Source organism: Helobdella robusta, assembly GCF_000326865.2.
Source record: "Helobdella robusta unplaced genomic scaffold HELROscaffold_4, whole genome shotgun sequence".
NCBI lineage: Eukaryota > Metazoa > Annelida > Clitellata > Rhynchobdellida > Glossiphoniidae > Helobdella > Helobdella robusta.
This window is the reverse complement of record NW_008704902.1, coordinates 2,907,170-2,921,879: the sequence shown is the minus strand read 5'-3', so window position 1 is coordinate 2,921,879 and position 14,710 is coordinate 2,907,170. Positions and strand designations below refer to the sequence as shown.

At 32.0% G+C, this 14,710-nt stretch overlaps 2 protein-coding genes across 2 annotated transcripts; both read left to right on the top strand.

Annotated features, from left to right (window-relative positions):
• Positions 1–2,163: 2,163 nt before the first annotated feature.
• HELRODRAFT_162349 (hypothetical protein) lies at positions 2,164–3,571 on the top strand (the record flags this gene model as incomplete). Its single annotated transcript, XM_009024580.1, has 2 exons — positions 2,164–2,432; positions 3,505–3,571. The coding sequence occupies 2 exons, from the start codon at positions 2,164–2,166 to the stop codon at positions 3,569–3,571; spliced, it is 336 nt and encodes a 111-aa protein (XP_009022828.1).
• Positions 3,572–8,343: 4,772 nt separating this feature from the next.
• Positions 8,344–10,655, top strand: HELRODRAFT_162348 (hypothetical protein; the record flags this gene model as incomplete). The annotated part of the gene is made up of 3 exons (XM_009024579.1): positions 8,344–8,368; positions 8,842–9,873; positions 10,612–10,655. The coding sequence occupies 3 exons, from the start codon at positions 8,344–8,346 to the stop codon at positions 10,653–10,655; spliced, it is 1,101 nt and encodes a 366-aa protein (XP_009022827.1).
• Between the last annotated feature and the right edge of the window lie 4,055 nt (positions 10,656–14,710).

Here is a 14,710-nt window from a genome sequence, read left to right as displayed (position 1 = left end):
ACAATTGTCATGTCACAATGGAACTTGCATGCAGCATTGCTGTTTACATAAAATCGGAATGCCATGAAATGTGGAATGATTTGTCGGTGATATAGGCACATGAGTTATTCCATGGAATGTGTGCCAACATTAAATGGGTTTAAAAGGAGTGAAAAATCATTGCCGGTAATCAAGTTTTTAAATTTTAAAATTTTAGCAAGAAATAAAAACAACACTAAATTCAAAATTTTCCGTTGACAATTTATAAAATCTTTTTGCTCCTCACCATGGAAACATAAATTAATTCAATTTCCTGTTTCAAGTCGGCAGGCATCTCCATGAGGCACCATTGCAGACTGTCACCAGGGTTTTTAAAGTATTTATTGGGAGTTTGCAACACCTTTGTTCATTTTATTAATTTCATTTTATTATTTACAAATTCTTATAAATATTAATTTAATTATTTTTATAATTATATTGTTATAACGATTCTATAGTTCATTGCTATTATCATAAATAATGCCGATGCAAATTGAATGATCTTGTAAAACATTTTTCATCCTTATATTCCTTCTATTAAACCTATAGTTTGCCAAAAATTAATAACTGCGGAAAATTTATGAGCACCAAAAAATTTTTTTAGAGTTGCGAAGAATGAAAAAATTTAAAAACGTGAATAACGATGGGGACATTTTTTTGTTGTCTAGTGGACATAAACTTAAGAAGGAACATTTTCTTTATCATTTAAAGTATTTAAACACGATCTTCTGCAACTTAGTTTCACCTTTTAATTTTGAAGAAATTATTTTGAAAAATTTAATTTGGTGATTGAAACCTTATGAAGACAGAAAGTAATATTGCTTTAGTTGGGTTGGGTGGAATTTGTTTGGCAGACGTTTAAACGTACCTTCGTTGTTAATATGTTAAAAATTTAAACACTTTTTCTTCATGGGTGTTAAAACATAAATGTTGTTAAAATAAAAAATAATTTCCGAAATAATAATCGTAAAGTAACTTTTTGATTGCAACCAATACATGACTATTGGGAACACAGAAATGTTATAAAAATGGCTTATTTGAGAGTTTTGACTGCTCTAATTTTCCATCTGTGGCTAAAATATTTTTCTCAATATGGGCGCTATGATTTTTCGTACGATTAAAATTGCTAAACCAAAACTAGTTAGTAATTTCTAATATTAATACGGAGGGCAGAGGTGGGTCTATGAAATAGCTAACAATTTAACAATAGCTAACTTTAGATGGCATCATCTTATCATCACATCAATTAATTTTATCACCATCTAATTCATCGTCATCACATCAACACATGACGTCATTACATCAACCTATCATCAGATGATCAATCAATCACATCATACACATGAAACCTCTCAGCATCACATACCCAATAACGTCACATTTGCTAGATTTCTTACTTGGGACTATTAATATGTATAATCATCCTTCCAGATGATGACATCAACAGCACGCCAGCCTCCATTACATTACATCACATGACGTCATTCGTCCAATTGCATCACGTCTTTGATTGAATCGCCGGCATTAAATAGACGTTTATGGAATAGACCAAAAAATCTGAACGAAGCGCGAAACATGACGTTTAATGTGTAACATTGAATGTAGGAAATAGCTAACAAAATTGGTTCAACTCACAGCTTATTGGTTGGCTCTTCAGCGTTTTTAAATTAGCATATAAATAGTTTATTTGTTGTTTAAAGTTGCTATAATGAAGAATTATTTATTTTGCATATTATTTTTTCTGTTTTATTTTTTTTTATGTTAAAAATTTTATCATGATTTTTAGTTTTGGCCTTTAAAGAACTTATTATTTTTCGAGAAAAAATATTGCCGTTGTTATATTTTTAGGTGACGGTTCACTAAATTACGATGTTGTTGTTTCGTTCGCCGTTTGTTGTTGTTGTTGGGTTCGTTGTAGCGTTTGTTGTTGTATTCTTTGTTGTGCTTGATGTTGCTGTTGTTGCGTTCGTGGTTTTTGCTGCCATTATTCCAAGCTTGCAGGTATGCTATGGTTGTTCTACAATTGTTTTATAATTTTTAAGTACTGTTTTTTGAAGAAAAAGCAACGAGATAAAAAATCGCAAAGCAATGAAAAAATTCAAGTCCCAAACCAAAAGAGCAGCAAGCAGTGTAGCGTGCAATACGATGAAATGCACCTGCAACACAGGGCAGAGGAACTATGGGGAAATGGGGCGTGTGGGCGTGTCCAGCAAACTCACATCAACCTTTTTATTAACAATTATATCAACAGCTGCATCAACCGCAATAGCGCTAACACAACAACATCAACGCAACCTCATCAGCAACAGCAATAGAAACATCAGAAACAAGAGGAAGGAGACGTATGTTGAAGTTGTGCGGAGAGATGAATCATGCGAAGAGGTGATACAATCCCTAATATGTTTTATTCAATGGTCAGTAGTCTATATAATGTACATTTCGTTGTACATTTTGCGTGCAAGAAGTTGTACAACTCGTTTACATTCTGTTATAAAATTGTTGAGACATTGTTTGAACAATCTGCGGTACAAAATGTAATTCAATTTATTGTGAGGTTGGATTTTTTGCACAATTTTTTCTGACTGTAGGTGAGACGAGACAGCGTTTGTGCCCAGTGATTATTTTTAATTTATTTTCTAAGATGTATGCTCCTAAAATTGTAAATTATTTTCGGAAAGACATTTCATGAAAATTCTTTATACAAACATATTTGGAACGTTGGAAACTTTTTCAAATTAAAAATATTAAGAATGAAAAAAATATGCTTATTACAGAATACACGTAACAATAAGTAAATGTAATTTGTATAAACAATTCTCTCTTTCTATTTTTTGTTGCAGTGCAAACATATTTCCAAAGACAAATAACAATTATTTAAAAATCTACAGACATTTTTCATGGATTATAAAAATCACCGGGATTCATATTAAATTCTTTACAACATAAATTCAATTCACGTTAATTCAGCGGTTGCCATTAAATCAATTCAACTTTCCCCAAAACACCAGTTTTTCAATCATTTTTTGTTCAATTATTCATTCATTCATTCATTCATTCATTCATTCATTCATTCATTCATTCATTCATTCATTCATTCATTTTTTTCTTTCTCTGGTTTGTTTATTTATTTTTCTTCCTTCAATTTGTTCATTCATTCATTGGTTAATTCATTTTTTAAATCTCTTATTTATCTTACAGAAAGCAAAAATTAAAAAAAAAATCAATATTAACACCGTAAATAGCATGAAGATAATTGAAACATTTTTTTGTACCATAGAAACTGTACAAAAATTTTTAAATGAAATATCAGAAACCTGACGCTGATGGAGCCCTGCATGTACATTCACATAATTTCGAAATATACAAAACACTGAGATAAACCCTAGTGTATTATTGAATAATAATATGGAAACAAAAAACTACATGCAAAATCATGCAGACGTGGAAATATATCCGCGAAACATCCTGAAACAAACCAACCTGAAGGAACAACTCAAACAGATTATCCATGACCTCCAAAGCAAGAACACCCAGGCTAGAATCTTCAAAATGATGTCAAAACCTCAAATCCATCTATAAATTTTTAATTTTCCAACTCAATTCAGCAGAACGCACGCACTCAGTAGAATGAGCTGCCTAAAGCAGTCTCAACTGAACCAAAAGTTCGCCGATCGCTCTTATTTAATTTTCCCTTTTTGTTTTTAATTTTGTTCATTTATTCATTCACTCATTCTTCTATTTAGTGGGCCAATTCATTTTATTTTTTACAATTTTCTATAAATATTTGTAGAATAAAAATATTATACAATTAAGTAATATGGGGTTTAGGTATTTTTAAGTTTCAATACGTTTTCTTTCTTTTTCTTGTTTTCATATTATTTTATCTAAAAGCTCTTTTTAAAAGAAATTTTACTTCGGAAAAATGAATTTGCATAAATTTACATGAGCGTGTGTGTGTGATGTTGTGGGCACATGAATGTTTGCGGATGTGTGTGTGTTGTGTGTGAGTGTTGTGTGTGTGTGGTGTGTGTGTGTGTGTGTGTGTATGTGTGTGTGGGTATCAAGCACAAGAAGTATCTAGAGTTAAGTTAATGGGTCGGTCAGTCCCAGTTCACTTTTAAATTCAATTTTCATGTCTTCACAGCTCAATGAAACGGTCCTGGAGTAGTTTTTCCGTTTTAACAATTGTTCTCTCTACAACGTCAAATAATACTTTAATAGAATATTTGTCCATTTTTTTTATATCTGTAGCAAGCATTAGAGCAATCACAAACAAGCCAGATGTCAATTTCATAAAATTCCGCCGTGGAGAACAAGCAGCGATCATCGGTGCGCGTTGATGGTTTCGTTGGCATCTTGCTCGGCAACAGCCGCCAGGGATTCCAGTTGCGAATCACTGAATGCCTCTTCAACCTTCAAGACGGGTCTGCTCACGATCGTTTACTATTGCAGATTCTACTAAATATTTATAAACTTAATGTGCGTAGATGTAAATTGCACGTGTACATATATACCTATAGATCAATTCACAAACATGTAGGTGTGTTCAAAAATCATTAAAACGATGTCATATATTGAAATATTTTCGATGTTCCAACCATTTCAGTTTTGTTAAATGTTTGTTTCCTAACCCAACGTAGCATGACATAGAATGACACAAATTAAAAATAGTGAGGCAGCACATTTGCGAAATTAATCTTCAAAGAAATTATTATAAATGATAACATGAAAGCGATACCAAAGTCTTGTACATGCTCAAGTCATCTTAGCATATGTTTAAGTACATTTTGCATCAATATACAATGAAAACAATGCTGATGGCTGGTAGTCATCAGGTCAAACGTCATTCAACTTTCTTTTAAAAAGCAAGTTAACAGGGCAGTGTCTCAACATTAATCGATTTTAAACGATCAATTATGTCGGTCGCATGTTATCTGGCCAGGCTGTTAACGCAAAACATTTACTGCGTTGAAAGATTTTAAGTGGGTACATTTGCTTGCACGTCAAACTGGATAAAATAAAAACCAACCCGGGTTATTGTCAGATTCAGCACCAATCAAACTCGCTCTCCAATGACAATTAGCTTTAAAAATTTGTTCAATCAAACCTTCCTGTAATAAACTTTGGAAACTTTGTTTTGTAATATATTATATATTTATTTAAATTCACTCTTAAACATTTTTCGGAGGATTGTCACGTTGAAGAACAAATGAAATGGCATGACTAAACTCAAAAAAACCCTCATTTCTTTTTGGCACCGGGCTTGAACTTTTAAAATTGTATCAGAAATTTTCTACTGTAATTTGCATCAATAAGGATGAAATGTAATTCAAATAATTTTTAAAATTTTGCATAAAAATACATAACAAGTTCTTCAAAATTTGTGTTGTTTTCTTGATAGATGGTCGATTTTTTTTAAAGTATGCGTAGAACCTTACGTTAAATGTCATAAAGACAAAAATGTTTTGGCGCACCTACATAAATCTGTACATAATTTGTATCATAACGACCAAACATGCTGAACTATTGACATGAAAATTCACATCACAAATGTTGTAGGATTGTGCAAATATGTATATTTCGTCTCAGGCACTTTACATAGATGTCCATTTTTAGCTTTTAAAAACACAAGCATTTTATTGAATAATTTTAACGCAAGATTTATTTTACATAGTACAATTACCGTTTGCATTTTCACAGGGATGTAAGATGGGCATTCTATTTCAGGATGGTGAATTATTTAAAAAAAAACTAAAAAAATAAATATATCGCAACATTTGTTTTAAAATATAAATATTTAGAATCATCATAATATTTTTTTATTTTTATTCACACTGTATTATTCATACACACCATAAAACGTTATATGTGCATGGTGCTCTAATGTATTATGAAATAAAACATACGTATAAAACAGCAATGCATGATGTATGATGCATGATGTACGATGCTAGAAAAGATGTATCTACAACAACCTACGGAGTTTCTTACTCATAGAAATGAATAATTCTTTCTACTTGAGGTAAAGTTTTTACGAAAGTTAATTCTTTTCCACTGCTGTTGGTGTTTTTGACTGAGAAAAATCTGGTGGCCGCTGTGCTGCTTTAAATATTCATGTCGCAATGTTTTTTCTTCTTAGAGTTGAGTGTTTCTGTTTCCCGGTGTAAAAAAATAGTTTTCAATGTAAATTTTTTTGTTTTTTCGGTTTTAAAATTTATTAAATAATATTTTAGTTTTCAATATTTTTTCTTGTTCGTATTTCGTCTTTTTTTGTATCTAATTTCCTTATTGAGGGTGATGAAATTATTTAAAATATTTAATATGCGTGCTGCAAAATATTTGCTTGTTCTAAAAAGATATACATGAAATACATTATATATTTATATATCTGTTGATGAGAACAACAAATTTTCACTTTTATTTTTTTTAGTTTTAAAATGTTTTTCAATAATTTAATGGAAAAATTGTTGAAATAGCTGCTATATTGGTGAAGGTTTGGCACGTGCGGATAACTGAAATGCCTGTTTGAATCTGTTACAATTTCCTTCCCATCCCTCCTGTCAATCAAACTTCAATTCCTCTTCCTCGTGTCCCTGCTTGAAAAATATTCACTCTGTTCGAAAAGTTAACTGGTTTGATGAACCAATTTGCAATTGTAGAGCAGGTTAATAATAATTAAACATTCATAGTAGATAAATATAATCCCAAAAAACTTACAACTCTGATTTAATCAACTAGACTGAATGATAAACTAAAAATTATAATGAATAAATTAAAACTGCTCTGGGCGTTTGTGTATAGGATAATCTAATAAGATAAGCACGTGATGAATACATGTATGTGTTATGTGTACAACGTTCTTCTTCTGCACTTCTTTACAAGCGGCACGACACAGGCGTGCGAACAAATAATGTGCACTTGAAACAAGAGTTTTCTGAAATTTCAGTATAAATTATTTATAATATTTATTTGTTACTGCAGGATAATGTTGTTGAAGTTTGAAGTTTACCATGTTTTGCGTTAAGCTAATTATTTTGCACCGGTTTAAAACTTCAGGTAGCCATTATTCATTAACTATTACACTTATGTGTTTTGTTAGATGTTAACTTGGACGCATGCATGTGTGCCTCTACGTATGTGACTGTGTGTATGCTTATGTGTTTGTGTTTACCTAGAAGTAGATCTATGCACGTTTGTATGTGAGGATTGTGTACGTGTGCCTGTGAGTTTATGTGCGTGCACATGTGTATATAGATGTATCATTGTAAATTAGCAAATTGTAACATTTGAATAATTGTGTTGGATGCCTGTTCATTATACTGGACCAACAAAAACAATATAAGTATTTATCACTTATTGTTCAGCATATCAATTTATTCGCTGGCATCTATTTTGTTTATAAATTGGATACAAATTTCTATTCATGAATGATCAACATGAAAACATACAAAGAATTGAAATGACGATATGTTTTATAACAGGGCCAACAACAACAACAACAGAATACGTTCGTACGATGAAACAAGGCTGTCTGATGTGCAACATTATGCTACATACAAATTTAGCGATTGGCTATGTGAGGCAAACAAACATTTTAAAATTAAATGACACGATAAAAAATAGTTAACAGATAAAATTAAAATGGCCATTTTAAAATAAGTTGAACTGATGGGATGTAATCAAACAAGGTGACAAACGGCTGCGAAAAAAGATTAACAACGTGTCAAACAACAAGTGATTTTGTGATTTAACATTGCTTTTATAAGAAAAGGCAAGTCGTGAATACGAAAATAACATTTTATTATTTTGGATAACGGAAATGAATAGATATTTAACAAAGCAAAATTTGTAACAACAGTATTTCTAAAAATAATGCACATAAATCATCTTAGATTAATAATCATGTAACGACACACAGTCATAACACGTTTGAGATAAAATAACATCCAGGCAGTCTCCGTGTTTTGGGAGTGAGACAGAACTTGTAGGAGTGTTTCATGAGATAATTTAGAGGTTCCTTGAATAATTATAATTGAGATGCGCGCAGTTCCAACTTCCATACCGCACATGTCTCCAGATTTCGTCAAAATATGATTCAATCATATGGCTGAATGAAATGAAGTTATTTGAAAGGAATGTAATAAACTATAGAGAATAATTACTAAAAAACACGGATTAAAAAGTAAATTAATGGGATGAACAAAATAAAACACATTGCGTAAAAAATTTAATTTTGATTCAAAACACTTGAATCGTGATTATAAAGAAAGAAAATAAAGAAAATAAAATTCAAAATGTGATCAACCGCTTCCTTAAAAAAAGAAGATGACGATGAGACTTGTAGACCCTGGTTAATAGGACAATGCATCGCATTCGGCCTGCTCATTACTTCACATTCATGTTGTAAATCCCAGCGTAAATATTTATGGCCCGGTCGTTCTTTAACACGTTAAAATTTGTGTGAACCAATTAAATGCTGGCCTTTACATTTGCATTAGTGTTCGTGCATGTTGTTCGTTTGTTTGTTTCTCTGTTCGTATGGATGTTTGTTATTTGTTCGTTGTTATTTCTGCGGATAGTGAGTTATTTGATACGAACCAAATCATAACGCCATCCTTAAGTTTCAATTCCTCCCGGAACGTTTCTACTGGCGAAATATTTGTTTTGAATTTTAATTGAATACGTTGTTTATACTTTATCTATATCTATTTTGTACAGGTTAATGATTGTTTGTTTGCTGAGCTTCAAATATTGCATTTAAAATAATTGATGTATAACAAAGCGATTGAGAATTTATTAATTTATAAAATGCTTCGTCTCCAGGAACCATTGACAATTTGGCTCCAGCTGCTCCAGATGCGGCAGCCTACGCGAAAAACGACGATGACGACGAAGAAAATGATGATAAAATATCTCAAGAAGAGGATGATAAGATGAAAAAATTGAAAAAGTTTGGAAGAAAAATGGCTTTCAAACCGAAAGATCGAACAGCTCCAAGCTACATCAAACATGACAGAGTGTTGAAAAACAAACGAAACAACACAAACAGCAGACCAAATCAACATCGCAACAACATCAACAACAACAACAACAACGTCATTGGAAAAAACAGCAACCACAAGAACAACTCAGTGGTTCGTAACCATGGAAATATAAACATTGACTACATAACCAAGAGTAGGAACCATAACGACACCAACATTTTTTACCGCCACGACTACAACGCCAATAAAAACTCAACGTCATCACATCAAACCAAACAGAGAAAACCGAATCATCACATTCTGCAGCAGCAGCAGCAACAACAACAACATAATCATCTTAATCAAGAAGAACACAATCGTGGTCAACAACAACAACAACAACGTCATCGTCACCACCAACAACAACAACGTGACTACGAGATAAATGAACGCATGACGGTTCATAAATATGATGACCATCAAAACCAGCAACAGCAACAACATCGGCAACAACAACAGCAACATCAACAACAAAAACATCAGCAACAAATTAATTACGCAGTCGACGAACAGCACACTGACGACGTACAGTCATCCAACATTTATGATGGTGATGACGAAAATGATAAAGTCTATGACTATGAAGATGGCAACATTGATGATAGTGACGGAAATATCATTGGCACTGATGACGAAGAGTATGACGGTGATGACGAAGATGACGACGATGATGAAACTGTGAAGAAAAAATCGAAGCAGAGTAAAAACAAGCAAAAAGAGGAAGATGATGAGTACGATGATGAGGATGATGTGGACTTCCTTGATCCCAACTCCACTTACGACATGCACTCCCATTCCGGTCTGTGGCGAATTTGCATCGTGTACTACGAAGGTGAGATGATGATGTGATGAGTGGAAGTTATGCGATGAATGAGTAATCTGAAGATGAGATGATGACGAGGGAAGGTAGCGTGATGAATGAAGAAGATGATAACAATATGATGAGTTAAGATGATAAGCAAAGAGGAGAAATGCTGTAAGGGAAGATGATTGAGTGAAATGGATGTGAGGACTATGTAATGAGTATAGATAATGTAATGTATGGTATGAGATAATAGTTAGCGTAGATGAGTGAGTGATACGATATGACATACTCATGATGATAAGTAAAGTTGAGACGTGATATGATGAGTGGAAAGTGTGCGTTTAAAGTTTTAACAGTATTTTAATTTATTTTTTTACTATATATGTAATCACACGGCCTTTGCCGGCGATGTACCCGCACAGCCTTGTTAAAATTTTAAAAAATACGTTTTTTTCACCAAAATTTGTCCACTGTACTAATAATTAATCGTGTTATTCAATGCGATCTTTCTGTTTGACTGGGTGAGGTATTTATAACAACCTTTATTTTCAACTCTCTGGCGTGCCTTCTCAATCCTGTCAAATTATATAACAGGTTGTTTCAACTATTTTAAATTGTCATTATCTTCTTAATTTCTTTAGTTCCTTAAATTTAGTTAGTAAACATTAGTTTATTATTTTAAAAATAAATTATTTCCTATGTATTTATTATGCGAGAGTCAGTGATTCAAATTTTTAAAATTAATCATGTTATTATGTAAATTAGAGCAAAGATTTGCATTAAACTGGAGTAGGTGTGCTTTCAAGTGAGGCCATCAAGTAAAATATATTAACGCATTTTAATTTCATTAAATGCTTTCATTAATTTTTTAAATTGAATACAGTTCCTCAGTTCAAATAAATGAAAACGAAATAGAGATTTGGAATTACGTTAATTATAGTATATAAATAGCTTTTCATTCAACTTAGCATAGTTCTAAAAATAAATTTTTTTAGTTTAATTCAAAATTTATGTTTTCAGTTTTGAATATGCTTTGAAAATGGTGAAGCAAACAAAAAATATCGTTTCATTTTCTATATTTAAATGAATATATTTAGAAATATATAACCACAACATTCAGCTGAAAAAATAACATTTGTCACAATTTGTTGCAGCCGTTAGTTCAATAGTTACCTAATTAAGTAGAAAAAAAACAAAGTACAAAAAAACATCATACGGTCTTTCAATAAACAGAAAGCCAGAAGGAGCACACTAAACATACACGCACTCAAAAACCTGCTTCTATTAAATACATTATTTTCGTAACGTAGTATAAAAAAGCTTGTTCAATTTATTGGATGAAAAAAATTATTTAGCATACAAGGAAGTTGAGTGACGAACGTGTTTTTCGCTGGACGATATGAACGACGCGTGTGGTCTAAATGCATCTATTAAAATTTTTACAAATTATTGCATGATATGTTTGCTGTTACGATACCCAATTGTAGGATTCAATTTTTGTTTTTTGTACTTTAAAAATTCTACCTGACGTAAATGTATAATAAATTGAAAATAGGTTTCGGTAATATAATAACAGTAATAATAATGTTTAATAAAAGTAATAATAAATGTTTTGTTGGGTATGGGTAAATGGCTCGTGAGACAAATATTTTTATCGAAGCGATCAATATCAAATTACGCACATTTAATTTACGTTGGTTAATGCAAATTTAATTAAATATTTGTTGTTTAAATTTAACTCATCTAAATCATAAAACTTTTGCAGTATCACAAAATATTTCAAAATGTTGTCCAGTTAAAATATTTGAAAAGAATTTAGCGTTCAACGAAATGTCTAAAAATACGTAGATACATTTGAATGTCATTGAGACGCAACCGCTTGTCACAAACAATAAAAACATTATATAATTTTTTTTTGCAAGAAAAGTTTGCACATTTCGAGCCATTTCAAGCGTTCCCTTCAACTGACAGAACGGCCATGCAAATTTAATTCCCTTCTGAATAATTTGACACCAGTCATGTTCTTTAATTTAATTAGCAGTGAGAAAATGAAAAATTGCAGGTTTAAATTTCTTTTTATTTAAAATTTTTAAATTAATTTAATCAAATCAAAAAATAATTTATCCTAATCTCGACTTTAATCAATTTAACTTACGATTTTTATATCATTTCAACATGCTGAAGACGATGAGAAGTTGAAAAAATTCCAGCACAAATTCAACTGACGCACCAACATTGCTCTGTTTTTTAGATGCGCTTAAATCATCTCAATTTTTGTACCCAACAACAGATTATAATGTATGCTGGCGAATAGTTAGTAGCAAAAGCACGTCAGTAAAATATTTTTAACATCAGGTTGGAGCAATCATTGGGAATAAAAATAACAAATTTTTATTTAAAAAAGTTGAACATTTGAAAGTTGAATTAATTTCTCATCTGCATTTCAGAAACTCATTTATTATTCATTGGAAATTTTAATTTATTTTATTTCATTCATTTATTTCAAAAACAGGCATGACGCCTTTAAAACCGTTTTGATAAAAATCTTCAAATCCAGAATCAGCACTGATTTAGCTGTAATTAAAAAAAAGACATTTTTATTTTATACAACATGCAATCGTCGTCTTGTGCAGACTTTTTTAGCAATGGTTGACTTTTTCGTTGATTCTGTTTACTAGAGTTTGAAATAAAACTAAACGTTCAACCATTGACAAATCTTTCATGAGTGAGACACAGGCACATACACATGCACAAAAACACAAATACACACAAGCACGCGCGCACACACACAAACACTCGCACGCACGCAAACCTCTTTGCAATCTTTCGACATGAAGAAGTTTTCATCAATCTTCACAAGTGGGCATCAACAAATTTCTCCATCTACATCACACAGAGACATCAAGTTGAATAAGCCATGCTGTTCGCTAAACTTGCTGCTTGTGTTTGTTAGCTTTTTTGTCGTTGTTATTGTTTGTTTTTTTGTTTAATTATTATAAATAAGCATTTTTTTATAATTAATTAGTTAATTAATTACATGACATTTCAGATATAGAGACAGATTAACACAAACTTTGTCCAGTGCAATATTTAAGCTCTAAATTAATCTTCCACATCAACATCGATTCCTTAATTAACTATCGCATAAGCTTTGACTTTCATGCATCTAACTACAGTTAGATGCATGAAAGAATAAATGTAATATGCATGAGTGAATGAATGTATCATGAAATATGCATGAATAACTGAAAGTAGCATGAAATATACATAAATGAATGAATGCAGCATGTAATATGCATGCATGCATGAGTGCATGCATGTAATCTAATGAGAATGCCTCTTTATTGGTCGTGTTTCATTCATGCCTCGGCGTTTAGGGTGTATTTAAGCGCAATGTTGTACCTACAACCAACAACTACAAGTATGCGTGTGTGCGCGTGCCTTCGCTTTGTTTAATTTTTATCGTTTGCATATTTTGTACATGATGCCTGTATTTTATATGTTGTTGAACTGCTATTCAAATTTTGTGACCAACATGTTTCCACATTGGTCTTGCGCATTCCTCATCCAGATGCTATTTAAGCACTTGCGTCGTTTATTTCATGTACAAAAAATAGTTCAACTTCTTGGGAACTTTTCAATAGTTTTCCTTATCTCACTTTATTGTCTAATTTTTCAATTACATTATTTGTAACTTTCAGAGGACGGAATTTTAAATAATACAATTTAAATATCTTCCGATGCTTAGTGAAAGAGAGAGAGAGAGAGAGAAAAAAAAAAAGAGAGAGAGAGAGTTAACTGACTCAGTAAGTGTGAATGGAAGTTATCTTTTTGCAATTTATATCTATCTGAACTTGTACCGTGAAAAATTGAGGCTTGCTTCTCTGCACTAATATTAAATTGACTAATAATATTATAGAAGATGGCTAAAGTAATCATTCACTGATGCTGAGTGTGAAATTGTTTGTTGCGTCCACTTAGCCCATCCTGCCTGCCTGTTTAGTCTGAGACAACGTTGCATCACTAGGCCGCTGCGGAAGCAATTAACGAGGACAGTTGCTAAAATCACCGTCATCATCACCATCATCATTCTCATCGTCGCCGTTGCCATCGTTATCTTTATCATAATCTTTAACATCATTATCAATCAACCTCATACAGAGTTTCTGCAAAAAACGTTCAAATTTATTTCGACCAATAACGTACTATTCCAACCTTCATTCATTCGCTCGTTCGTTTATTCAATAATTAATTGATTAATTAATTAGTTCATTTATTTGGTCGGTTTTGTCAGTCTTTCCATCATTTCCTAGCGACGGTGTTACTTATTTAGTTAATTCTTCGCCAATTAGTTTATCGCTTTATTACACTAATGAGTCTACGAAGGTGTGCAATGAAACGTGGCAGGATGCGCGCGCGCATGTGTGTGTGTGTTTGTGTGTGAGTGTTTGTGCTTTTGTTTGTTTTTTCAGCTGGTGACTGCGACAATATGGTTGACAAGTTTTTTTTATGGAAACAAAAGTGTGCATAGAATGTGATGCGGGTAGGTGAGCTGCTAACTCCCTCACTCAAAATACATCCGGTCAGACCAATTCCTTATCCGATGAAAAGTCCAAATATACCCTGCAGTTTTGAAGTGCCATTTAAAAATTTCATCAGCATCATCACATTTCTTTCTAGAAAGATAAAATTTTTTAAGCGTATACATCTTTCAAAATGTAATTCTCTTGGTGACAGGCAGAGGCAGATTGAAATAAACATTTTAATCATTTCAAACAACTAAATGAACAACTGGATGAACATCTGTTTATTTGCACACATATGTGATAAGTGAATAATTACAATGCCAATAGCCGGATATTCA